This window comes from Stegostoma tigrinum, chromosome 5 (genome assembly GCF_030684315.1).
Source record: "Stegostoma tigrinum isolate sSteTig4 chromosome 5, sSteTig4.hap1, whole genome shotgun sequence".
In the NCBI taxonomy this organism is placed as follows: Eukaryota; Metazoa; Chordata; class Chondrichthyes; order Orectolobiformes; family Stegostomatidae; genus Stegostoma; species Stegostoma tigrinum.
In genome coordinates this window covers 120,084,402-120,110,461 of record NC_081358.1, presented here as the reverse complement: position 1 = coordinate 120,110,461, position 26,060 = coordinate 120,084,402, and the positions used below count along the sequence as shown (strand labels likewise).

General features: G+C 44.1%; 1 protein-coding gene across 1 annotated transcript; it reads left to right on the top strand.

Annotated features, from left to right (window-relative positions):
- The first annotated feature begins 8,388 nt into the window (after positions 1 to 8,388).
- LOC132209624 (mucin-2-like) lies at positions 8,389 to 25,265 on the top strand. The gene is made up of 3 exons (XM_059646357.1): positions 8,389 to 8,496; positions 22,337 to 22,421; positions 22,972 to 25,265. Exons 1-3 carry the CDS (start codon positions 8,389 to 8,391, stop codon positions 25,263 to 25,265), a joined length of 2,487 nt encoding a protein of 828 aa, XP_059502340.1.
- Positions 25,266 to 26,060: the final 795 nt, after the last annotated feature.

Here is a 26,060-nt window from a genome sequence, read left to right as displayed (position 1 = left end):
ACACAAAGGCCAGAGTGCAACTAGCTGAGCCAGAACTGATATCACAGGCTGGCATAATTTAGTCATAGAGAGTCATGCAGCACAGAAACAGACATTTGGTCCAATTAATCCCCACTGACCATAATCCCAAACTAAATTAGTTCCATATATGCCTGTGATATGGACCAAAGCTTTCCCTATAACTCAGACCCTCCATTCCAGGCAACATCCTGGTAAATCTTTTCAGAACCCTCTCCAGCTTAATAATATCCTTCCCATGACAGGGCAACCAGAAATTGACACAGTACTCCAGAAGTGAACTGCTTCTAAGCATTGTCATCCTTCCTATAGTAGCATGCCTGTAGTTACACTTGGCCAAATCAAAAGCATAGGCAGATATTTTAGCTTCTCGATCTTTTTTATAGTCTATATCCCGGCTTGTAAATCCCTGCTGCTTTTATTTTACAACTTTGTTAATCTGCCCTTTCGCTTTGAATAAAATGTGCATCTGAACTCCTTAGTCTCTTTCACTGATTTCTTTTTGTATTTGTAGCATTGCTAACTTTAATTGGAACCCTCTGTGTGCCAGGACTGACAAAACAGACATTTTTATTCACTGACATCAAGATTTACTATCGTGCTAAAGCTACATTGAAACTCCCAAATTGGCACAAACATTGCCCCAACAAAAATCAATAGCTAAACTGCCCATTATCAATGCAATGTAGCAGTGATAAAGGCGCCTTATTAAGCCTTTCCCCTTTCCAATTCCTCTTGCAGCAAAACTTGAATATTAAAGAAAACCTCATCCACACAGGCATAGAGCAAAATGGTCGCTTATTTTGACATTTATTGCCTGTGAATGTTAGAGCCTTTACCGCATTGTGACTTGAGGCCACAATTTGGAAGCTAATTGGAATTTGTCAGCGTGTCTGCGAGACTTGACGGATGTTGGCTATAAGGTCGGCAGTGGGATTATTCACAAATGTATATTTAAGCAGAGTTTTGCCCCCTTTCTTGCATTATATTTACATAAGACATCTCAAGAGTATTCTGATAAATGAATCTTTATTGCACAAATATAAGTCTATATTTACAATATGAATTATGGTGCCACCACATGCTGTGATTATCCCTTGCCTTTGTACAGACACCCTTACAGCTTTAGAGCACACATCAGTGAAATTTTCAACTTCTCTACCACAGAGGGCTGTAGGAGCTCAGTCATTAAGTGAGTTCAAGTCTCAGCTTAAAGGGGTGGCACAGTGGCTCAGTGTTCCCTCACAGTACCAGGGAGCTGGTTTGATCCCACCCTTTGGTGAGTTTGCAGGTTAGCTAACCCACTGCCTTCCCGTCAAAGTCCAATTTTCCTTTCGTATTATGGTGGCTAGGTAGGGCGTAATCTTTATGGAGATTGCATGTTCTCTCTGTCTGTGTGGGTTTTTCCCAGGTTCTGTGGTTTCCTCCCACAGTCCAAAGATGTGCAGGTTAGGTGGATTAGCTATGGGAAGCACATGGTTGTTGGGATAGGCGTAGGCTTGGATGTGGTGTTCTTTGGAGGGTTGGTGTGAGCTCAATGGGCTGAATGACCAGCTTTCACACTGTAGAGATTCTAAAATTGATAGATTTCTGGTTATTAATGATGTCAAGGGACATGAGGATTGTGTGGAAATATAATGTTGAGTTGGATGATCATCCAAGATATAGAAGCAGGCTGAATGGCCTGCTCATGTTCCTATCTCACACAAAGAACTGGAAAATTGCTTAGTTCTCATGTAAACTGGGCTATTATCCAAACATTTGCTAGTGTCCTTTAGGGAAATAAACTTTCATCCTTCCTGGCTTGTTCTACACAACAACAACAATGTGATTGACTTTTAACTGATTTCTGGGCAAACAGGGATGGCCAATAAATAATAGCCTGGCCAATGATGCCCTCATCCATGAATGAATGAAAAAATTCTGCTTTGAAATGTTCAACTATATATTTGATGTTTCCAACAACAACAATTCCAATGGCCTGCTTTCCCTGTAAATTCTCTAGGTTGGGGATAGGTTTTGAAAGCCATCTCCCACTGAGTTTGCAGGTTAGCTAGCCCACTGCCTTCCTATCAAAGCCCAATTTTCCTTTCGTATTATGGTGGCTAGGTAGGGTGTAAGCAGGACCTCCCTTAGGCTTAACATTGTCCGTAACTGGCAAATTCCTCCTGCATGTAGTTTGGAACGGGAAAGATAGCTGCTGCTAGCCCAACTCAATATTCCAAGTTGACAAATTTGGGAGAAACATAGATAATAGTTGGGCAGGAGTAGACCATTGAGCCCTCAAGCCTTCTCCACCATTCAATATGATTGATTGATTATTGAGCTCAATACCCTAATCCTACCTGCTCACAACTTTCATTGATCTTTAACTGCAAGAGCTATATCTACCTGTAGCTTGAAAACACATAATACTTTGGTCTTAACCACTTGCTGTGGTTGTAAATTCCACAGACTCCCCACTCTCTGAGTGAAGAAATTTCTCCTCGTCTCAGTCCTAAACGTTTTACCCAATGATTAAAATGTTTAGTCCTTAAAGGGCAGAGGGAGTGGCATAGTGACTGTCACTGGACTAATAATCCAAAACCTCCATCTAAATATTTACCAGTTAGGGCTTGGAATTCACAGCCTGGAAATGTTGGTGGAGGCAGGTTTAACTGAAGCATTCAAGAGGGGCATTGTGGCTCTTTATAGAAATGGTGTGCGAGGTTATAAGGGATAGGCTGGAAATTAGCAGAAGCATGCTCATTTGAGCAGGCGGTGCAAGCATGATGGGTCAATTTCCTCTGACTGATCAGTAATGACTCTGTGATTTATTGCCTGTCCCTAGTTGCCCTTCAGGAAGTAGTGGTGAGCTGCCTTTTGGAATTGCTGCATTCCCTTTCATAAAAACAATAATGGCATCATTGACAGGACCAGTGCTTGCTGCCTGTCCCCAAAAGGCCTTGTATTGATTGGCAGTTTGGGGCATTTCAGGCCAGTCAGCCATGTTGTGGTGGGCCACATATAGGCAAGACTGAGTTTGGAAGGCAGACTTCCTTCCCTTAAAGGAATTAAGATTTGTTTTTTATAATGATTATGACATGGGAGTCATTATAAGTGAGGTTTTAATGGCAGTTTTGTATTTGCATTGACATCTCACTATCTGTTGTGATAGGTCACAGACCCCTGACCGCACAACATTAACTCATTTACTCAACCAAGTAACATTAGCACTGCAACACTGCCTCCCCTATCTGTGGTGGAGTATGCTGGCATTGCTAATAGGAAGAGAGTTCCAGAATTGTGAACCAGATTGTGAACAAACAGCAATTACATTCAAGTGGGGATTTTATATGGATTAGGGGGAGCCTGCCGGTGGTGGTCATCGTGTTCCCATGTATCTGCTGCCCTGTCCCTTTCAATGACAGTGGTTGTCAGTCTGGATGGTGCTGTCTAGGAAGTCATAATAAGTTCTTGCAGTGCATCTTGTGGACGGTATACACTGCTGTTACTGTGCACTGGCTGTGGACACGCTGAATGCTAACAGTGGGAAATGTGGTGTCACAGCATGCCATTGACTTTCTTGAGTGTTGTTGGAACTGCATCCATCTCAGCGAGAGGAGACGATTACACTGCATTCATGGCTTGTGCCCTGAAGATGGTGGACAAGCTTTGCGAAGTTACCCACTGAAAAATTCCCAATGACTAGAGTGTGTTGAAGATGGAAACAGCTTCCTTCTGTATGAGGTATGATGATGCTGAGTGTTGTACAAACATTAGTGAATATCCCCACTTCTGATCTTATGATGGAAGGAAGGTCATTGATGAAGTAGCTGAAGATGTTTGGGCGTAGGACTCTACCCTGAGGAACTTCTGTAGAGATGCCCTGGAGCTGAAAGCACTGACTTTCAACTACCACAACCATCTTCCCAGATATGACTCCAGCCAATGGAGAACCTTCCCTATGATTCCCGCTGACTCTACTTTTGTCTTGGCCACCTCAGATAAATGCAGGTTTAACATCAACGAATTCTACTCTTTGACCATGTTTAAACCAAGGCTACAGTGAGATCAGGAGCTAAGTAGCTCAGATAGAACCCAAACTGGGCATCAAGAAGTCTTCAACGTTGCTCAATAGTCTTCCATGACTCTGCTGATGTTCAAGAGTGGACTGAAAGCATGATTTTTATCCAAGTTGTGCTTTCCCTGTTTACCACATACAGGATTCCTGGGCAAACTTCCATGTTGTCAAGTAAATGCCAGTGTTGTAGCTGTATTGGATCAGCTTACTTAAAGGCAAAGCTAGTTATGGAGCTTCAGTACTATCGCTGGAATATTCCCACGGCCCAAACATTTTGCAGTATCCAATCACATGGAGCGAATCAAATTGGTTGAATACTGGTATCTGTGATGTTGGAGACCCCAGGAGGGTGGTGAGATGGGCCATCCACTTGGCACTTCTGGTTGAGTTCAGTTTCCCTTTCTTGGCACTCCTTTTTCCTCCAAAACCTGATCCCCGCACTTCTAATGACCCCAGTGCCTCCCCAGACAAAATTCCTGAGATGTATTTATATGTCTCCACAAGTCTGTGCCTCATGTCTCCTTGAAGTCAAGCAACAACCGCCACTGAATTCTGGTATTGCTTAGCAGAACTTACAGCCCTCATTAAATTCACCCTAACCTTATCCAAAATATGCTGGACCCCAGCAAGGTTGTTGACCCATTTCCCAACGCTCATTGCTCTAAATTAGTTGTTCCATTGATAGCTGTTTTTTACGGTTCCCATCTCTGTTTTTGATTCTCTCTGTAGTCTCACTCATCCCACACTCTCTGACTATCACCACGTCCACTGCCTTCTGAGATCTTTGTGCTTGTCCAATCCTGATTTCCTGTATATTCCCAATTTGAATCACTCTGGCATTGAAGGCCATGTCTGTCACTATATCCTAAGAATTGGATTTCCATCTCAAAACCTCTCTATTGCTCTATCTTTAAAAGATTCTCTTTTGGGTTTTTTTTTGTTGTATGTTCCAGGATATCAAACATTTCCAGCTGTGGTTAGGGTACTTTGCTGGCAATATCTTCTTTCTTTGACTGTAAGCAAGAGTCCATAGTTAACAGCGGTAAAGAAAGAACATTTGTGATCAAGGTGCCCGGTTTTATTTATCACATGGCAACAATCAAGTGCAAGTTACTTATTAGATATTGTTCTTACAAATCTTTGCAGACCTATGGATTTAGGACTTTGTCTCCAAACTCCTGAAATATTCTCCCTTCTACCTCTGAGAGATCTGGGTAGAATGGACATTGAGAAGATGTCTTAACTAGTAGAAGTGACTAGAACCGGGGCACAGTCTCAGAGTGAAGGGACAACTTTAGAAACTGAGATGAGGAGGAATTTCTTCAGCCAAAGAGTGGTGACTCTGTGAAACCCGTTTCCACAGAAGGCTGTGTGGAGGTCAGGTTATTGAGTGTATTTAAGACAGAGTTAGACAGCTTCTTGATTATTAAGGTGATCGAAGTTTGCAGGGTGAAACCTGGAGAATGGGGTTGGGAAACACAGCCGCCATGATCAATGGGCCAAATGTTCTAATTCTGCTCCTATATCTTATGGTCTCATGTCATTATAACATCATGACGGCCAGAGATCTACAGCACTGAAAAACAGCCTTTGGCCTGTCAAATTTGTGCCGGTCAAAAACAACTACCCAACAATTCTAATTCCGGGTTCAGAGATAATGGGAACTGCAGATGCTGGAGAATCCAAGATAACAAAGTGTGGAGCTGGATGAACACAGCAGGCCAAGCAACATCTCAGCATCAGACCTCTGATGAAGGGTCTAGGCCCGAAACGTCAGCTTTTGTGCTGCTGAGATGCTGCTTGGCCTGCTGTGTTCATCCACACTTTGTTATCAACAATTCTAATCCCACTTTCTAGCACTAGTTAAATTGCCTTGAATGCTTTAGCATTGCAAGTGTACATCTAAATACTCCTCAAATTTTCCAAAGGTTTCTGCCTCTAACACACTTACAAATAGTAACACTACCCTCAGAGTGAAAAAGATTTTCCTCACACCTCCTCTACACCTCCTGCCCTTACCTTAAGTCTATGACTCATGTTCATTCTCCATCAAGAGGAAATGTTTCTTTGTCTGCCTTGTCTAACCCCTTATAATTTTATATATCTCAGTTATGTCCCCCCACGATCTCCTCAGCTCCAAGGAAAACATCTCTATCTATCCAATTTTTCCCTCATGACCAAGACTGTCCAGCTCAGACAGCATCCTGGTAAATCTTCTCTGCACCAGCTCCACTGTCATCACATCCATCCTATAATGTAGATTCCAGAACTGCACACAATACTTTAGCTGTAGCCAGTTTTTTCAGTGGTTCCAGCATAACCACCCTGCTTTAAAAGTCTATATCTTGGCAATAAAGACAAGTATTCAGTGTCCCTTCTTAACCACCTTATCCACCCATCCTGATTCCTTAAGGGACTGGTGTACATACGCACTCAAAGTCCCCCTGACCCTTGCTATTTCCTAGGATCCTACTGTTCACCATGTATTCCCTTGCTTTGATTTTCCTGCTCAAGTGCATCACTCCAAATTTATCTGGAATGAATTCCATTTGCTATTGATCAGCCCATCCAACCAGCCCAGATATATCCTCCAATAATTCAAGGCCATTCTCTTCATTGTTTACCACCCCACCAACCTCCTTAACATCTGTGAACCAACTCATCAACCCTCTTATATTCAAGTCAAAATCATTTACATGCACCACAAACAGCAAGAGCTCCAGTGGTGATCCCTGCAGAATTCACAAGACACAGGCTTCCAATCACGTAACAAACACCCACTGTCACCTGTGTCACCCTCTGCTCCCAGCCACTCAGCCAATTCTATTTCCAAATTATCAAATTTCCTTGAATCCCATAGGCTCTTACCTTCACTATCAGTCTCCCATGTGGGGCCTTATCATAAACCTTGCTGAAACCCAAGTAGGACTACATCAAATCGGATTGGATGGAGCTTCATGCAATTCCAACATTAACTCTTTCCGACTTTTATATTGTTGTACATTAACGTCAACATCTAATGGTGCAGCAGTTGCCATTTAAATTCCTGAGTCAATTTCCTTCACATGGTTAGATTCTTTCTTTGAGAGAAAAATTACTTCGTGTAACAAGGGAGCAGGAACTGTAGCGAGAAAGTAATGGGCTGTGAACCTCATTGATGAATGGTTTAGAGTTTATCACAGGAATTGGCCCACTTTCTAAGGGCTGTACTACTTCTTGCATGTAGAAACTCAAAGACTGCAGTGATGATGTCTTTTACCCAAAGGACACCTACAACCTTGAGAAGCATCTCCATAATCAAATAACAATTTTTAAAATAACCGTTGCCAGTTCAATTAAGTGTGAGCGAGTATGAGAAACAAATTGACTGCAGGTTTTATGACAAAGGGAAGCTCCTAATTGAATCATCATAAAACTGTCATAATCAGCCTGATCAAATTGATGAAAACAACATGTTTAATTGCTCCTTGCTCTATTACATAAAATACGTACATCAGTCATGTGAATCGGTCCTTTTGACAATTAATACATGAATGATTTTCTTATTCATTCAATCACTTAAAGTAGAACTCTCTCAATGCAAGAGAGCTCCTTTACTCAAAGACCCATTCTTCACAGCATTGCCACCTTTTAAACATATATTCCCTCATGGCGAATTTAAGCAGAGAGTTTTTGTGTTCAGGTTATGCAAATTAACTTCCATTGTTTTAATCTGTAATTGCTTTTGTAATCAGCAAGTCGTTCATTTGGAGGGCTAACTTCTGCCATTGGCACTGACGCACAAAAGTGTTGCTAACATTTTAATGAGCTGATGGGCTTGGAGCCTTGAGTCTTGGGGTAACTGAGTAAAAATCAGAGGGCATAGCTTCATGTTAAGGGTGATGAAACGGTGTAAGATTGATTGCTCATGTCAGCCTGCGATCAACAGATTCTTGTGAATCAAAGGCTTTGAGGGTTGTGGAGGAAAAGAGCAAATACGTTGTAGATCTGTGTTTTCATAGTATGATAGAGAGGACTCAAGGGGCTGAATGGCCTAACCCTGTGTTTCTTATCTTTCCAAGGTATCCAAAGCTGTATAATTCAACCAATGAAATACAACGCAACTCCACTGTAATGAAGGAAAAGGAGAGCCAATTTGTACACAGAAACCTCACATAAGCTGCAAAGTGGGCTAGAAGTTTGATGTGGTTCAATGGTAAATGCAGAGCTTGTGATCTGGAATTACCATACATCCAGGCAAGTTGAGACAGGCAGCATAATGTGTGCCAATGACTCACTGTACACTCAACAAGGTTTGCCATGACAGCATGTGCAACAAACCCTCAGCTGTGCAGGGCATTGTGAAGGTAGCTGATTTCTTTTCAAGGTGGGCTCAAGCTATAGCTCTGGATGGGACTGTGAAAAATTCTTTGACGGTAGGAATAGACACCAAGTGGTCCAAAAGTTCTCATCTGCTCAGATGCAGTACTGGAAGCCAACAGGAAGGGAGAAGGTCATATTTCTTGGCCCTCATGGCATTTCCATTGAAAAGTGTGGGAGTGGCTGGGAGATGAATGTCATTGGCGAAGCCAGAATTTACTGCTCAGCTAAAAGTCAACCATATTGTTGTGGGTGTTGAGTCACATGTAGGCCAGCAGACTTCCTTCTACAAAAGGGATCAAGGAACCAAATTAGCTTTTTAAACAGCAGCCAGACAAAGCTTTACCCAAAATCAATACTGGATTTAAACTCCAACAGTTTTCAAAGTGGGATTTGAACCCACATTACTGGAACATGAGATAATGGGAACTGCAGATGCTGGAGACTCCAAGACAATAAAATGTGAGGCTGGATGAACACAGCAGGCCAAGCAGCATCTCAGGAGCACAAAAGCCGACGTTTCGGGCCTAGACCCTCTGATGAAGGGTCTAGGCCCGAAACGTCGGCTTTTGTGCTCCTGAGATGCTGCTTGGCCTGCTGTGTTCATCCAGCCTCACATTTACTGGAACATGAGTGTGTGCACCTATATTACTTACCCAGTGTCATTAGCACAATACTCCCTACTTCCCTTACACTCTGATGTATGGTCTTAAGTAGCTTACTACATAACCTGATCAAAAGGCAGTTTCAAAGGCAAAATGGCCTATATCAAACTTTTCTTCCAAAAATAGTGGGGGGTGTCTACTTCCATATCTGGCAGGAAGAGTGCATTTTACCAAAGATGCAAACATAAAAAATGTGGGAATCCATTGTTGACAAACTTGAAAGATCTCTCACTATATTTTACACCCTAAGTAAAATTTCTATTAATTGTAAAAATCTGGCCAAATACTCATATTATATGGAGTAAAAGTTACAACTCTGAAGGCGATGCAGGAACAGAGGAATCACATGCAAAAATCATTGAAGGTCACAGGGCATCATAAGGGACTAGTCAATAAAGCTTAAAGTGGTAGAGACAAAAGCAAGGCAGTTTTGATTAAACATTCCACTGATTCATCTTTAACTGGATCATTACATCACTTCAGGCAGAATGTGAATGCACGACAGACGGTGGAGTAAAGTTTTACGAGAATAATTCCATGGTCCAGGAATTCTGTCACTTGGAAAGATCAGAGAGATTGAGGTTGTTATGAAAAGGAGATTTGATAAGGCCATTTAGAGTCCTGAGGCGTTTGAACAGAGGAGAGAGGGAGGAACTATTTCGAGCATGAATTGAGGAGCAGAGGGCACAGGCTTCAGGTGTGCCAAGATCCCAAAAGACAAGAGGCTGAAGGTGCCAAGTGCTGTTACATGGTGAAGCTACAAAACACATGTCTGATTGCAAGTTGAACATCAGATTCAGCATGTAGTAAATAGAGCTAAGGTGCCCCACAGTCAACAGGCCAAATTTCAGCTCCGCAGTTCTATTACAATGAATAGTGGTGTACAATGAAGCTACAAGCAAGAAGAGGAGGCTACACAATTATCCTTCATCCTTATTACTGGCAAGGCAATACATCCATGCAAAGTGTGAGTGCAAGACCTATCTCAACACCCTTCCCTAATCCCTCTTCGGTCAATTAAGCCAGTTTGATTCACTCCTAGTGGTATCAAGAAATGGTTGGAGCCACTAAATACTACCAAGGCCATGGACCCTGACAACATTCTGGCAATAATACTGAAGACCTGTTCTCCAGAACCAGATAAAACTCCTAGCCAAGCTTTCCCAATGCATCTGGAACACTGAAATCGACCAGACAGCATGAAAAAAAATGTCTAGGTATGTTTTGTTCATATAAGCGAGGACAAATACAATCCAGCTAATTACCACCCAAGTGACTACTCTTGATCGTTTAATCTGACGGTTGCCACTTTTCAGGTGAGCGGAGTAGCGGGATCCTTCATGGTAAACTCAACCATTCATGGGAATTGAACCCATGCTGTTGTCATCACTTGCCATTGCAAACCAGCCATAGAGTCAAACAACATGGGAACCTACCCTTCGTCAAACTCGTCTGTACTAACCAGATATCATAGGATCCCTCCTGTGTGGAATCAGGCCACTCGGCCCTTTGAGTCCACCACTTTGACCCTTTGAAGAGCATCCCAACCAGATACCACCCCAACCAACCCGCACACACTCAGGGCAGCACGGTGGCTAAGTGGTTACCACTGCTTCCTCACTGTGCCAAGGACCCAGGTTCGATTCCACCCTCAGGTGACTGTCTGTGTGGAGTTTGCACATTCTCCCTGTGTCTGCGTGAGTTTCCTCTGTTTTCTCAGGTTTCCTTTCACAGTTAAAAGATGTGCCAGTTAGGTGGGCTGTTCAGTTTAATTTGCCCATAGTGACAGGGATGTTGAGTTAGCCGTAGGGATGGGATGTGGTGGGTTTGAGTGAGATGCTCTTCAGAGGATCCATGTGGCCTCATCCCAGGATGAAAAACATCCAGAGAAAACTCAGAAAGAGAGTGTAGCAACCGGGAGAGATTCACTAACTTCCAACCTTGCGGAGACCACAGCAACAACTGATTCTATGAGAGCTTGACCATACCCATTCAAGCTGTTTCTATTTTTCCAACTTGGAAATAAACCCTAAGGACTCACAGCTGTTTACATTACTGGCTTTCCAACTAGACAGCTTGTCACTTCCTTTTTAAGGTCCCTCTTATTAAAAAAGCCAGAGCAAAATAGCTTCTTAAAGCCACAGCATCATCATAAGATGCCTTTTAAATGTTGTAATTGTATCAGCCTCCACCACTTCCAATTTCCTACATGTGCCACACTCTGCATGAAAAGGTTGCCCTCATATCCCCTTAAAATCTTTCTCCTCTCACCTCAAACCTAGAAAAGACCTTAGCTATTCTGCTGCTCATGATTTTGTAAACCTCCATAAGGCCACGTCTCAGACTCCATTGCTGGTGGGAGAAAGGCCCCAGACTGTTCAGCCTTCTCCTGTAGCTGAAACCCTCCAATCCCAGCAATACCCTTGTTAATTTTTCTGCACCTTCTCAGGTTGAACAACATCTTTCTTTTAGCAGGGTGACCAGAATCGAATGCAGCGTTCTTAAAGTGGCCTCACCAACGTCCTGTACAGCCGCAACATGACATCCCAACTGCTAAACTCAATGTGCTGGCCAATGAAAGCAAATGTGCCAAGCACATTCTTTACCATCTCGCTGAAGGGTTTAGGCCGAAATAGTTGACTTTCCTGCTCCTCGGATGCTGTCTGGCTGGCTGTGCTTTTCCACCTCCACATTTATTGACTCCTTCATCACCACCCGGTCTACCTGTGACTCCACTTGGTCTCCACCACTTGGTGTGTATGTTCAGCAACCTTCCCTGGGGCCCTAACATTCACTATTTAAGCCCTGCTTTGGTTTGCCTTACCTTACCAAACTACAATACCTCATATTCATCTAAATTAAATTCCATCTGCCTCTCGTTGACCCATTAGCCCATCTGATCAAGGCGCCACTGTACTCTGAGGTAACCTTCTTCACTGTTCACTACAGTGTCATCTGCAAACCCCATCGCCATACCTCCGACACTCACATCCAAATCACTTAATCAAATGACAAAAAGCAGTGGACCCAGCACTTATCCTTGCCGCACACCGCTAGTTGCAGGCATCCAGTCTGAAAAACAACCCTCCATCCCCACTCTCTGTCTCCCAGCTTCAAGCTAATTTTGCAGCCACTGAGCTAACCAATCCTCGGTGACATTAAGTGGCCCTTGCAACACCAGTAAATAGGAATCAGGTGAAAAAAAACCCTCTAGCGCAGAAAAAGATGGTTGTGGTGGTTGGAGGTGAGTTATCTCAACTCAGGATATTAAACAATAAAAATTAGCATCAGAAGTAGTCCATACAATCCCTCTAGAATGCTCTGCCTTTCGACAAGATCTTAGTTATTTTGACATTCCTCACATGTATTGCCCTGCATTTTCTTCAGAACCCCTGATTCCTGTCAGATCAAAAATCTGTCTCAGCCTTAAATATACACAAGGACTCTGTTCCCATAGCTCTCTGCGACAAGGAGTCTCAAAGACTCACAGCACTGAGAGAGAAGAAATTCCTCCTCATCTCAGTCTCAAATTGATGCCCCTTTATTCTCAGACTATGCCCTCTGGTCCTAGACTCTCCCATGGTGGGGAAATTTCCTCTTAGCATTTAACCTGTGAAGGTTCTTAATAATCCAATATGTTTCAGTGAGATCGTTCCACCTGTAAAGCTTTCTCCTTGCCTAATTTTTGGCCATGTGCACTGTTATTTCAGCATGGTAATGTCAGTTGTGGGTATTAAAGACATTGTATTTCGTTCCAGGAGATCGCACCGGATTTGAGATGTAACTTCTGAATTTTTTTTTCCTTTGTTCATCAGCTGAGGGTGTCGTTGGCCAGGCAGCATTTATTGCCCATCCCTAATTGCCCAAAGGGCAGTTCAGAGTCAACTACATTGTTGTAGGTCTGGAGTCACATATAGGCCAGACCAGGCAAGCATGGCAGTTTTCCTTCCCGAAAGGGCATTAGTGAACCAGCTTTTATCTTCCTGACAATCGGCAATGTGATCATGGTCGTCATTAGGTTCTTAATTCTAGATATTTATTGAATTCAAATACTGCCATCTGCCATGGTCAGGATTTGAACCCAGGTCCCCAGGGTGCTACCTAGGTCTCTTGATGAACAGTCCCATGATAATACCATTAGGCCATTGCCTTCCCAAGATTCTCTCTTGCTAGAGGCTGCTTGCTCTGTCAGTTTCTCCAGAACTTTCTGATTTTATTATATAAAGTTACAGTTGCTATGTCACAGTTCTTTTTTCCCTGTGTGATGAAAATGGGAATGAGATTGAGCAGGCTTTATATAGTTCGACTAACTGAACTTTAAAACAGCAATAGCCAGCTGTGTCTCTGGGATGCTTTAATGAAATTATCTTTCTTCTGTGACAAAGCCTGTTGGTGGCCAATCTCAATGGCTGGCTGTTATGCAAATAGCCTTCGTTGCTTTTAGATTGATTCCAAACCCTTGGTGTTCTGTCAATTGAATTCATCAAGCTGCTGCATTGTCAATGTATGCTTGATATAAATGCATTTTGATCAACGCTTTTGAACCAAATCTAGCTCCCCAAAATGCACCTCATTATTTGCTTCCATAGAAACCGCCACAGGACAATTCATGCGAATCATTCTGGTAATGGCATTCTAATTTCCAACTGTTTTCCTGTGATCAAGGCAGGCTAATTGAAACGTGTGAGAGGAGACAGGATTTCCAATCCATCATCCTGTTGTTTACTGAGATGACAGGCTGCTCAAGTTGCTGAAGCAAGTTCTCAAGGGCTAAAGAAAAAAAAATAAAGCAGAAAAAATGTTCCAGACTTTTGGGCGATAAACCTGAAATGCAAACGTTACTATTTCGACACAAGTCCTGCTGCACCCAGCTGGATGTCTCACTTCCAAGTGAATCTGAAACATTCTGTAAGACCAACAGACCAAATGCAAATTTCGATGACAGGATGATAAATGTGGCATAATGCCGTGATTAGATTCGATCATCTGAAAATTGCATTGATGTTTCTGATATAATTTCTTTAAATTGTTTCCTTCTCCGTCAGCTGTACCTGGCTGATTGCAATTCTAGCACAGCATCACAAAGCTCAAGCCCAAATCCATGGGCTTGATTGAGCAGAGAAATCAAAGCTGATTCTACAGTACAATACTGATTGAGCACTGAACTGTCAGGGGTGCTGTCCTTCAAAGATGAAACTTTAAAATGAGCCTGTGTCTGCCTGCTCAGGAATATTACAAAGATCCCATAGCACTGTTATAAAGAAGATCAGTGTGAATGACACTATCCCAATGTCCTGGTCAATATTTATTATATTAAAGCAACTCGTGTAACTGGTCATTATCACATTACTGCTTGTTGAAGATTGGAAAGTCATACGTCACAGAAGAGACACTTTGGACCATTGTGCCATGACCATCAAAAATCTACTATCTGTGCTAATCTCATCTTCCCACACTAGGCCTCAGAATGTTGCAGCATTTCAAGTTCTCATTGAAAAGTTTTTTTAAAGATTGTGAAGTTTCATGCCTAACTACCTTCCCAAGCAGTGCATTCTTGACCTGCCTCCACCCGAAACTCGAGGTGAAAATGTTTTTCTCAAATCCCCTCTCGCCCTATTTCTTGTGTGCTGAGGGGAGGTGACGGCCAAACAGTATTATCGCAAGGCTAGTAATCTGGAGACCGTTGTAATGTTCTGGGGACCTGGGTTCAAATCTCACCATGGCAGAGGGTAGAATTTGAATTCAATAAAAATCAGGAGCTAAAAATTGAATGGTGGCCAAGAAATGGTTATCTTAGCTAGTTCGCTAAAGTCCTTTAGGGAGGGAAACTATAGTACCTCTATAGTACCTACTTCTATAGTACCTCATTGACTTTTAAAGTTGCCAATGGAATCAATTCATCCAGGATAGGTTAGTCAGCTCCCAGATAGAATGTCTATGGTCTGGAATTTTTGGTCGTGGAACTGATACAGTCATGCCCTGTGGATCACCATAATGCATTGACCTGTGGATATTGTAGATTAATGGCTGAACTCCGAGAATGTTAATGATACTCAGGGTCCTTGAAATCCATCCCAAGAAACAGTATGGATATTTAAGATAGATCATGCCAATGCATGGGATATCAGATTCATTGCATGCAATAGCTTATTATGTGTTGACTACACCACATTTTATCAGTTTCCTGACTGCATTTTGTGTAAAAGAACAAGATTTCCACTTGCACCAATGTCAACGGAGTTATAGAGAGAAATGGAGTTTTAACAGCACAGAAGGAAGTTTTTTGGCCCATTATCTCTGTACTGGTTGTCAAACATCCACTAATTCTGATCTTATTTCCAGCACTTGGCCCATAGGATTGTGAGCTACGACACTTCAAGTATTCATCTGAACACATCTTCTATACCTTGATGGTTGTCACCTCTACCACCCTTTTAAATAGTGAGTTCCAGAAGCCCTCTGAGTGCAAAACTATTTGTTCAAATCTCTTCAAAAACCTTTTGAGCCCTACCTTTTAACTATGCCCCTAGTTATTGTCCCCTCACCTAAGGAGATGCGTTTCTCGCTATTTACCCTGTCTATGCTCCTTAGAATTTCACACACTTCAGTCGGATTCCCCCTTCAGCCTTCTCTGCTCTAAGAAATATAGACACATTGAAAGATAGAAGGTTAGGCCAGAAGTAGGCCATTTGACCCTTCGAGCCTGCTTACCATTCAGTATGATCATGGCTGATCATCCATCTCAATGTCCTTAATCCCACCCTCACTCCAACATATCCCTTAGTCCATTTAGCCGCAAGAGCTATACCTGAGTCTTTCTTGAAAACACAAAATGCTATGCCCTCAACCACTCCCTGTAGTTGTGAATTCCACAGGCTCATGCGCTTTGGATGAAGAAGTTTCTCTTCATCTCAGTCCTAAAAAGTTTACCCGTTCTCCTCAAACAAGGCTGACAGGCCTGTAGTTTCCTAGTTTAACCTTCCTGAATAATTGCACCACATTAGTTGTCCTCCAATCGTGTCACACCTCCCCATGTGTTGATGGAAGGTTTGAAAATTAATGTCAGAGCCCCAGTAATCTTCCCTCTGCCAGCCTGGGATATGTCACTTTTGGGTCTGGGGATTTATACACATTCAGACCTGCTCAAACTGTTAATCCCTCCTCTCAATGCTCATCCTTTCAGGTGTATCACAGGCTCCCTGCCTGCTATCTCATTGTGTCTTCCTTGTCTGTAATAAATACAGATGCAAATATTCATTTAAAGCCTTAGCTATGTCTTCTGACTCCACATGCAAATTGTCATTTTGGTCCATACTAGGCCCCTGGTCTTTCTCTGGTTCTGCTCTAACTCCTAATATAGTAAAATAATGCTTTTCGATTTTCTTTACTGTTACCCACAATGTATTTTCATGCATCTCCCTGTGTTTTAAGCAACACCATGTCGTTTCTATATTCTTCTAGGCATGTACTATATTCAGCCTTTAGAATCTACCATAATCTTCTTTTTTATTAGCTTATCTAAACTGGTACACCCCCTGACATTTAGGATTTTCCAGACTTGTTTGTCCTGACCTTCACCGTTATAAGGACATACTAGGGCTGCACTCTTGCTGTTATCTTTTTGAATGTCTCCTACTGCTCTGATAAGGATATTCCTACAGGGAGCTGCTCACAATCCACTTTAGCCAGATCCTATCTGACCATATTAAAATCAGCCTTTCCCCAAATCTGAACTTTGATTTCTGGGCCATCTTTGCCCCCACCCACAGCTGCCTTCAATTTTAATGAATTTTGGTCACTATCATCAAAATGCTCCCCTACTCACACATCTACCACTTGCCCAAATTATTTCACTGTAATTTGGTTCTAGCACTATCTCCGATGCTATAGGCCTTTCTATGCGCTGACTTAAAAATCTCTCAATTTGTTTTAAGAATTCACACTTTGACTATTCGAGTGAATATTGGGGAAATTGAAATCCATTACTATTGCTCTCTGATGAAGGGTCTAGGCCCGAAACGTCAGCTTTTGTGCTCCTGAGATGCTGCTTGGCCTGCTGTGTTCATCCAGCTTCACACTATTACTACTCTATTACTTTTTCACTTCTCTAAGACAGGCTTTTGATCTTATGATGGAGGGAAGATCGTTGATGAAGCAGCTGAAGATGGTTGGGCCGAGCATACGATCCTGAGGAACTCCTGCAGAGATGTTCTGGAGCTCAGATGACTGACCTCCAGCAACCATGACCATCTTCCTGTGTGTCAGGTATGACTCCAATCAGCAGAGGGCTTGCCCTAGTACACTCAGTCGAATGCAGACTTAATGTCAAAGGGCCTTCACTCCCACCTCACCTCTGGAATTCAGCTGTTTTTTCAATGTTTGAACCAAGATTGTAATGAGGTCAGGAGCTGAGTGACCCTGGCAGAACCCAAGCTGGGCATCACTGAGCAGGTTATTGCTGAGCAGGTGCTGCTTGACAGCACTGTTACTGACACCTTCCATCACTTTACTGATGATAGAAGGTAGACTGATGGGAACAGCAATTGATCAGGTTGGATTTATCTTGATTTTAGTATACAGGACATACCTGGGCAATTTTCCACATTTTCGGGTAGATGCCAGTGTTGTAACTGTACTGGAAGAGCTTGGCTGGGGAGCAGCAAGTTCTGGAGCACAAATCTTCAGTACTATTGCCAGAGTGTTGTCAGAGCTAGAGCTAATGGAAACTGCAGATGCTGGAGAATCCGAGATATCAAAGTGTGGAGCTGGATGAACACAGCAGGCCAAGCAGCATCTTAGGAGCACAAAAGCTGACGTTTCAGGCCTAGATCCTTCCTCAGAAAAGGATTCTGAAATAAATAGGGAGAGAGGGGGTGGCGGACTGAAGATGGATAGAGGAGATGATAGGTGGAGAGGAGAGTATGGGTGGGGAGGTAGAGACAGGATAGCTCTGTATGGGGAAGACGGATAGGTCAAGGGGGCCGGATGACGTTAGTAGGTAGGAAATGGAGGTGCGGATTGAGGCGGGAGGAGGGGATAGGTGAGAGGAAGAACAGGTTAAGGAGGCGGGGACGAGCTGGGCTGGTTTTGGGATGCGGTGGGGGGAGGGAGATTTTGAAGCTGGTGAAATCCACATTGATACCATTGGGCTGCAGGGTTCCCAAGCGGAATATGAGTTGCCGCTCCTGCAACCTACAGGTGGCATCATTGTGGCACTGCAGGAGTCCCAGGATGGACAGGGCCCATAGCCTTTGCAGGGTTCAGCACCTACAACCATTTACGGATGCAGTATAGAAAGCATTCTTCCTGGATGAATCATAGTTTGGTACGGCAACTGCTCTGCCCAGGACCGTAAAAAAACTATTTAGAGTTGTGAACACAGCCCAGTCCACCAAGCAAGCCAACCTTCCATCCATTGATTCCATCTACATTTCTTGCTGCCATGGAAAAGCAACCAACATTTTCAAAGACCTCTCCCACCCTGGTGATAATCTCTTCCAACCTCTGCTGTCAGGTAGAAGAAACAAAATCTTAAACACACGTACCAACAGGTTCAAGAGGATTTTCTTCTCTGCTGTTAATTAGACTGCTGAACGGAACTCTCTAATTTCAAATCTAACGTTGGTTTTGCTTTTTGTGCAACTTCTTTGCAGCTGTAACTTTGTATTCCTCACTCTGTTTAGTCGCCCAATGACTTTGTGTGTTTGTACATTGTGATCTGCTGTACCTCATACAAAACAAAACTTTTCACTGTCTGTAGGTACATGTGACGGTAAGAAATCAAACCAAAATTCCTCAACATTACATGAAGTAAATAGAATTGACTGATGGCTGGCAGTGGTGCTGCTAGGGGCCAGTGGAAGAGGCCAACAAGGAACACTTGGCAACAAAGTGTGGAGCTGGATGAGCACAGCAGGCCAAGCAGCATCTTAGGAGCACAAAAGCTGGCATTTTGGGCTAAGGAAGACTCTGTAGTTTTGGCTGAAGGGTTTTGCCACTTCCTCAGCCTTATCTGTTGCACTGATGTCCTGCTCAGCCCCCAACAGCCCCACCCTCCAAAAAAACCCAACCCGTACCTGCACCTAATTATTGAGTTTGGGTACATTTGTGGACTTTTATCATTCGGTGAGATGGTTATTGTCAACACAGTTCATCATTAAACTGGGCTTAGATCTATACTGTAGGTAGTGCCAATGCTTAGCTCTGCCTATCACTTGCTACTAATTCTGACTGGCACACAAGTATTCCTAAATAAAAACCAAAAGAACTGCAGATGCTGTAAATCAGGAGCAAAAACAAAGTTGCTGGAAAATCTCAGCCAGTCTGGCAGCATCAGCATTGAAGGAAAAAGCAGAGTTAACGTTTCAGGTTGGTGACCCATCCTTCGAACCGGATCCGAAACGTTAACTCTGTTTTCTGCTCCACAGATGCTGCCAGACCTGCTGATCTTTTCCAGCAACTTTGCTTTTGACTCAAGTGATCCTGTTTAGCAACTTCACCAGGTCGATAGCTCCTTTTCAGGCATGCCTGGTGCTGCTCCTGGCATGCAATCCTGCACTCACCATTGATCCAGGATTGATTAGCTGGCTTGAAGGTAAGCTTGGAGTGCCAGGCTATGAAGTTGCAAATTGTTTTGGAGTACAGTTCAGCTGCTGCTGATGGCTCACAGTGCCTCACAGAGGGGGCAATGGTTATATTCTCTCTGGGTGGAAATGGTATCTCCCTGAGATTTGTGCTGCATGATGTTTTTCTTGCCATCTGTCAGCTCGGAGCTGTATATTATCCAGGATTTGTTGCACTTGGAGTACTTCAGTATCTGAGCAGTGGCAAGTGATGCCAAATATAGCGCAGTCATCGCAAACATTCCCAGATCTGACCTTAAAATGATCTGCAGCGATGCTACCTTGTTGCCAAATTGTAACAGTAATAACTCTTTAAAAGTATGTGAGTGCTTTGAAACACCTTGAGATTGTGAATGTTGCTATATAAATGCAAGTCTCTCTTTCTTCAAGCGTTTTGATGAAGTAGTGACTGAGCTGTAGGGGCTGAGACTAAGATGGAGGGCAGATACGAGACTGTCAGGCAACATCTAACCTAAACATTTTGCTCCTCAGTCTCTTTGCAAGGGGCATGTCGGAACCTCAGCAACATCAGTCAGTCTGCAGTGCTTCACTGAAGAAGACAAGTGATTGATCACTTCTCTGCCAGCGGAAAGCTAACAACATCAGTCTCTCATATCCAGCAGAGAAGCTTGCAAATGTCAGGGTTAAAGGTGTCATTAATGGGACCAAAATAGTGCCTTAAGCTCCTGCAGGCAGGAGTACCTCATAAATGAACAGAAGGAGCTTCTAGCTAATCAATACTCACCTTTTTCCTGTGAGGACTTGCGCCAGATATTACAGATCAATATTCAGCTCCTAGGCTGCAGAAATGATTCATTCATTTTGCCTGGTATTACTGTGTGGGAGTACACTGGAGTTGTGTGGTTCCACCTGTGTTTACACTCCATATTACAAAAAAAGGACACATTTTGTTAAACCTTTCCATCTTTCAATTTTCAGAACAATTCAGAAGAATACCAAGATAATGGGGAATTTGAAAGAGAATGCTGATTGGTTGACTAGTGAACTCTGGTTACTGTTATCCAACTGACACATACTTCATGGTATCATCTTCTGAAACAGAGTCCACTTGATAAGCAATCAGCTCTCTTCTCTCATATCATAGAATCCCTGCAGTGCTGAAAGAGGCCATTCAGCCCATTGAGTCCGAACTGACCCCCTTAAGAGCTCCCCATGCTGATCCATCCTGTCATCCCATATTTCCCATGGTTAATCCATCTAACCTGCTCATTCCCAGACACTACAGTCAAATTGGCACAGCAAACCCAACTAGCCTGCACATCTTAGGACTGTGGGAGGAAACCAGAAGAACTCAACATAGACACAGGGACAATGTACAAACTCCACACACTGTCATCCGAGGCTGGAATTGAAGCTGGGTCTTCGGTGCTGTGAAGTAGCAGTGCTAACCACTGAGCTACCCTGATGGTATAAGCATATAGATCCACTTTGCCTTAGTACTCTTGTGAATTGTCCTGATGAGTGAAAAATGGAAAGCTTCAGCAGCATATATCTTTTTCAGAAATGCTACAGTTTTGAAAGACCATGTGACTCCTTGTTTATACTTCACATAAATATCCTCCCATTCTTCCTTGTCCATTTTCATTTCTCAGTCTTGCGAATATGGAGTGTTCCTTAAAGGTATCTGACCCTTCTCTTATCCTCATGAGATGCATTCCTGATCTATTTGTTGAAGGTAGTTTCCACTTGTTACCATGGGGAGATTCAAACCCCTGCTCTTTGGAGCATTGCCCTGGGCCACTGGACGTCACCACTTCCCCACTCACTGACAGCATCATTTGTGTCTTGTGTCTAGTATCTCAGGCCCCAGTGACAGCTCCAAATTGTTACCTTGGTCCCTGGATTAACAGTTCAGTGACAATACCACGAGGCCATCACCTCCCTGTAATTATCCCTCAATCATCTAAGAGACCTAAGCCCTGAGAGACTCAGTCATCTGCCCATCCCACACTCAAATCTTCTCACCACCGAAGATTTCTGCAACACACAAGAGTGCCAAAGATTCACCATCCATTCAATGAAGGAACTTCTCATACTAGTTTTAAGTAGCCAGACCCACCTCCTGGGTCTGTGCCCCCGCATTCAAGATTCTCAAGCTAGCGGCGTCGTCTCCTTCAACTTCTTGCAGAAACTTGGAGGTTCCAATGAGATAGATGCTTGTTCACCTGAACTCCAGATAATATCAACACAATGTCCTTTCAATTTGCAGGAGAATGGTGTCAATCTTTAATACCAATGGCTTGCAATGTTTTGCTCATGCACGTATTGATCGTAACTAAACAAAGAGGAACTGCTTTATATCCTGAACACAGCTCTGCATGTTACTGGAAGTGAGTCTTCTTTAATTTGGAAACTGTCTGAATCCCATGGGAAATGGATTCAGGAACAAGCAGGATTGGGGAGTTCCAGGGATTGATATAGGGTTGGATTTGCAATGTGACCCTGCCCACTGAGGTCACTTGCGTAGAGAGGGGTAGCAGCATTGAAAGCCAAGGCAAACCTCTTGGATCTGCCAAGAACGTAACTTCTTAGTGATATTAAGAAGCTGAATTAGAATGCTCGTTAACCCTGATTCCTGATCTTCCCAGGTACAGAAGCTGCTTCTCAAACTGTCAACACCTTGTCACCAAGAGTGGGAAGAGAGCTCCTTCAATAATATGAAGGCTCTGATGAGTTAGACTGAAGAAGTCCAGTCACGGCTGTGTGAGAGACTGCCATTCAAAACACCTTTCTCTCTGAGGCTGTTTGCACTGTTTGCCATGAGATTGCCAACTTCCTGGAAGGCATTTGCCTAACTCTGAATTCGCCTTCAACTGTTCTTCATCATCTGTGCAAATCTACTTTTGATGTGAGACAAGAAGACAACTCACGCCTTAGATTAATTAGGTAGCCACACTAAGCTAGTGCAGACTTGGTGGGCTGAAGGGCCTTCTTCTGAGCTTTTAGCACCTGACCCAAACACAGGAATAACATTGACTGCTCTCTCCTCAGCCATACACACCTCCCTACCACAGGAAAATCAGTCTGAAATCTGGTGCTAGATGGAGGCAAGATCACAAACCCAGAGTATGTGGTCTGAGAGAGCATGTGCCTCCTCCATATGCGTGCCACCAGTCCTTCATGAGCATATTGCTGCAGCCCACTGGAGTAGGGCCTGCTTCACAATGTTACAGCTGGCCTTGCATTGCCAGCGATCGTCACTGTCCCTCACTATTCATTACAGCCTCACCTGTCTCCACCATTGCCAGCGATCGTCACAGTCCCTCACCATTCATTACAGCCTCACCTGTCCCCACCATTGCCAGCGATCGTCACAGTCCCTCACCATTCATTACAGCCTCACCTGTCCCCACCATTGCCAGCGATCGTCACAGTCCCTCACCATTCATTACAGCCTCACCTGTCTCCACCATTGCCAGCGATCGTCACAGTCCCTCACCATTCATTACAGCCTCACCTGTCCCCACCATTGCCAGCGATCGTCACAGTCCCTCACCATTCATTACAGCCTCACCTGTCTCCACCATTGCCAGCGATCGTCACAGTCCCTCACCATTCATTACAGCCTCACCTGTCTCCACCATTGCCAGCGATCGTCACTGTCCCTCACCATTCATTACACCCTCACCTGTCCCCACCATTGCCAGCGATCGTCACAGTCCCTCACCATTCATTACAGCCTCACCTGTCCCCACCATTGCCAGCGATCGTCACAGTCCCTCACTATTCATTACAGCCTCACCTGTCCCCACCATTGCCAGCGATCGTCACAGTCCCTCACCATTCATTACACCCTCACCTGTCCCCACCATTGCCAGCGATCGACACAGTCCCTCACTATTCATTACAGCCTCACCTGTCTCCACCATTGCCAGCGATCGTCACAGTCCCTCACCATTCATTACAGCCTCACCTGTCCCCACCATTGCCAGCGATCGTCACAGTCCCTCACTATTCATTACAGCCTCACCTGTCTCCACCATTGCCAGCGATCGTCACAGTCCCTCACCATTCATTACAGCCTCACCTGTCCCCACCATTGCCAGCGATCGTCACAGTCCCTCACCATTCATTACAGCCTCACCTGTCCCCACCATTGCCAGCGATCGTCACAGTCCCTCACCATTCATTACAGCCTCACCTGTCTCCACCATTGCCAGCGATCGTCACAGTCCCTCACCATTCATTACACCCTCACCTGTCCCCACCATTGCCAGCGATCGTCACAGTCCCTCACCATTCATTACACCCTCACCTGTCCCCACCATTGCCAGCGATCGTCACAGTCCCTCACCATTCATTACACCCTCACCTGTCTCCACCATTGCCAGCGATCGTCACAGTCCCTCACCATTCATTACAGCCTCACCTGTCCCCACCATTGCCAGCGATCGTCACAGTCCCTCACCATTCATTACACCCTCACCTGTCCCCACCATTGCCAGCGATCGTCACTGTCCCTCACCATTCATTACAGCCTCACCTGTCCCCACCATTGCCAGCGATCGTCACTGTCCCTCACCATTCATTACACCCTCACCTGTCCCCACCATTGCCAGCGATCGTCACAGTCCCTCACCATTCATTACAGCCTCACCTGTCCCCACCATTGCCAGCGATCGTCACTGTCCCTCACCATTCATTACACCCTCACCTGTCCCCACCATTGCCAGCGATCGTCACAGTCCCTCACTATTCATTACAGCCTCACCTGTCCCCACCATTGCCAGCGATCGTCACTGTCCCTCACCATTCATTACAGCCTCACCTGTCTCCACCATTGCCAGCGATCGTCACAGTCCCTCACCATTCATTACAGCCTCACCTGTCCCCACCATTGCCAGCGATCGTCACAGTCCCTCACTATTCATTACAGCCTCACCTGTCCCCACCATTGCCAGCGATCGTCACAGTCCCTCACCATTCATTACACCCTCACCTGTCCCCACCATTGCCAGCGATCGACACAGTCCCTCACTATTCATTACAGCCTCACCTGTCTCCACCATTGCCAGCGATCGTCACAGTCCCTCACCATTCATTACAGCCTCACCTGTCCCCACCATTGCCAGCGATCGTCACAGTCCCTCACCATTCATTACAGCCTCACCTGTCCCCACCATTGCCAGCGATCGTCACAGTCCCTCACCATTCATTACAGCCTCACCTGTCTCCACCATTGCCAGCGATCGTCACTGTCCCTCACCATTCATTACAGCCTCACCTGTCCCCACCATTGCCAGCGATCGTCACAGTCCCTCACCATTCATTACAGCCTCACCTGTCCCCACCATTGCCAGCGATCGTCACAGTCCCTCACCATTCATTACAGCCTCACCTGTCCCCACCATTGCCAGCGATCGTCACAGTCCCTCACCATTCATTACACCCTCACCTGTCTCCACCATTGCCAGCGATCGTCACTGTCCCTCACCATTCATTACAGCCTCACCTGTCTCCACCATTGCCAGGCTGTCTGCCTCTCTTTTGCACTCATTTCCTCTATTCCCTTTCTGAACCCAAAAGTGACAGCAAGTCTATCAGTTCATTTGCCTCCCGAGCTATTGAATGAAGACATGCTTTCTACCTTATAATCACAGCCAGAAAACGATTACCTGTGGCAGCAACATGCACAGCTTGTTACATTTAAACATCTTAAGGTGCTAACTCATATTTGTGCAATAATGCAACTTAGAAATGCCTGCATCTTGAATAGTCAAAAGATGCAATGAGACTCCAGATTATATTTTGCAACCTATTTCCTTCATCATTTGGCAATAATGAGAATTTATAGCAGAGTTCATTTCACTGCCATTGGGTAATTATTGGATATTCTTCTGCTCTTGTGCAAAAAAAAGATTTTCCCTGCTCATTAACACTTAATATGGCTTGTGAAAATTTCATTCTCTGAGAGACTAAATGGCTTATTTGAAAGGTCACGTCAGAACCACTGTGTTCCATTATAAAATGTCGGAATGTTGTGCTGTATTTTAATTGGAAATGTTCAACTTTCTGAAGAATGTCTGTGAAGCTATTTTAGCAAGCACAGACACCACTTGCCACCTTATATCAACAATCACTGTTAATAGCCTCATGTGAACAGGCAAGCTGGTCAAGCACAGTGTCATTGATGCAGACAGTGATGCACAATGAGCTACGCGGCTGAGACAAAAATTAGCAATGATTCGATTAAAAGACTGAATGCTTTCCCTGATATGAATGAGGAGATAGATGGATACCATATAACCACAAGTTTTTCTTTTCTCGCATCATCCCAGACACCAGGATTGAAATGAATAAGTGGTTGAAAAA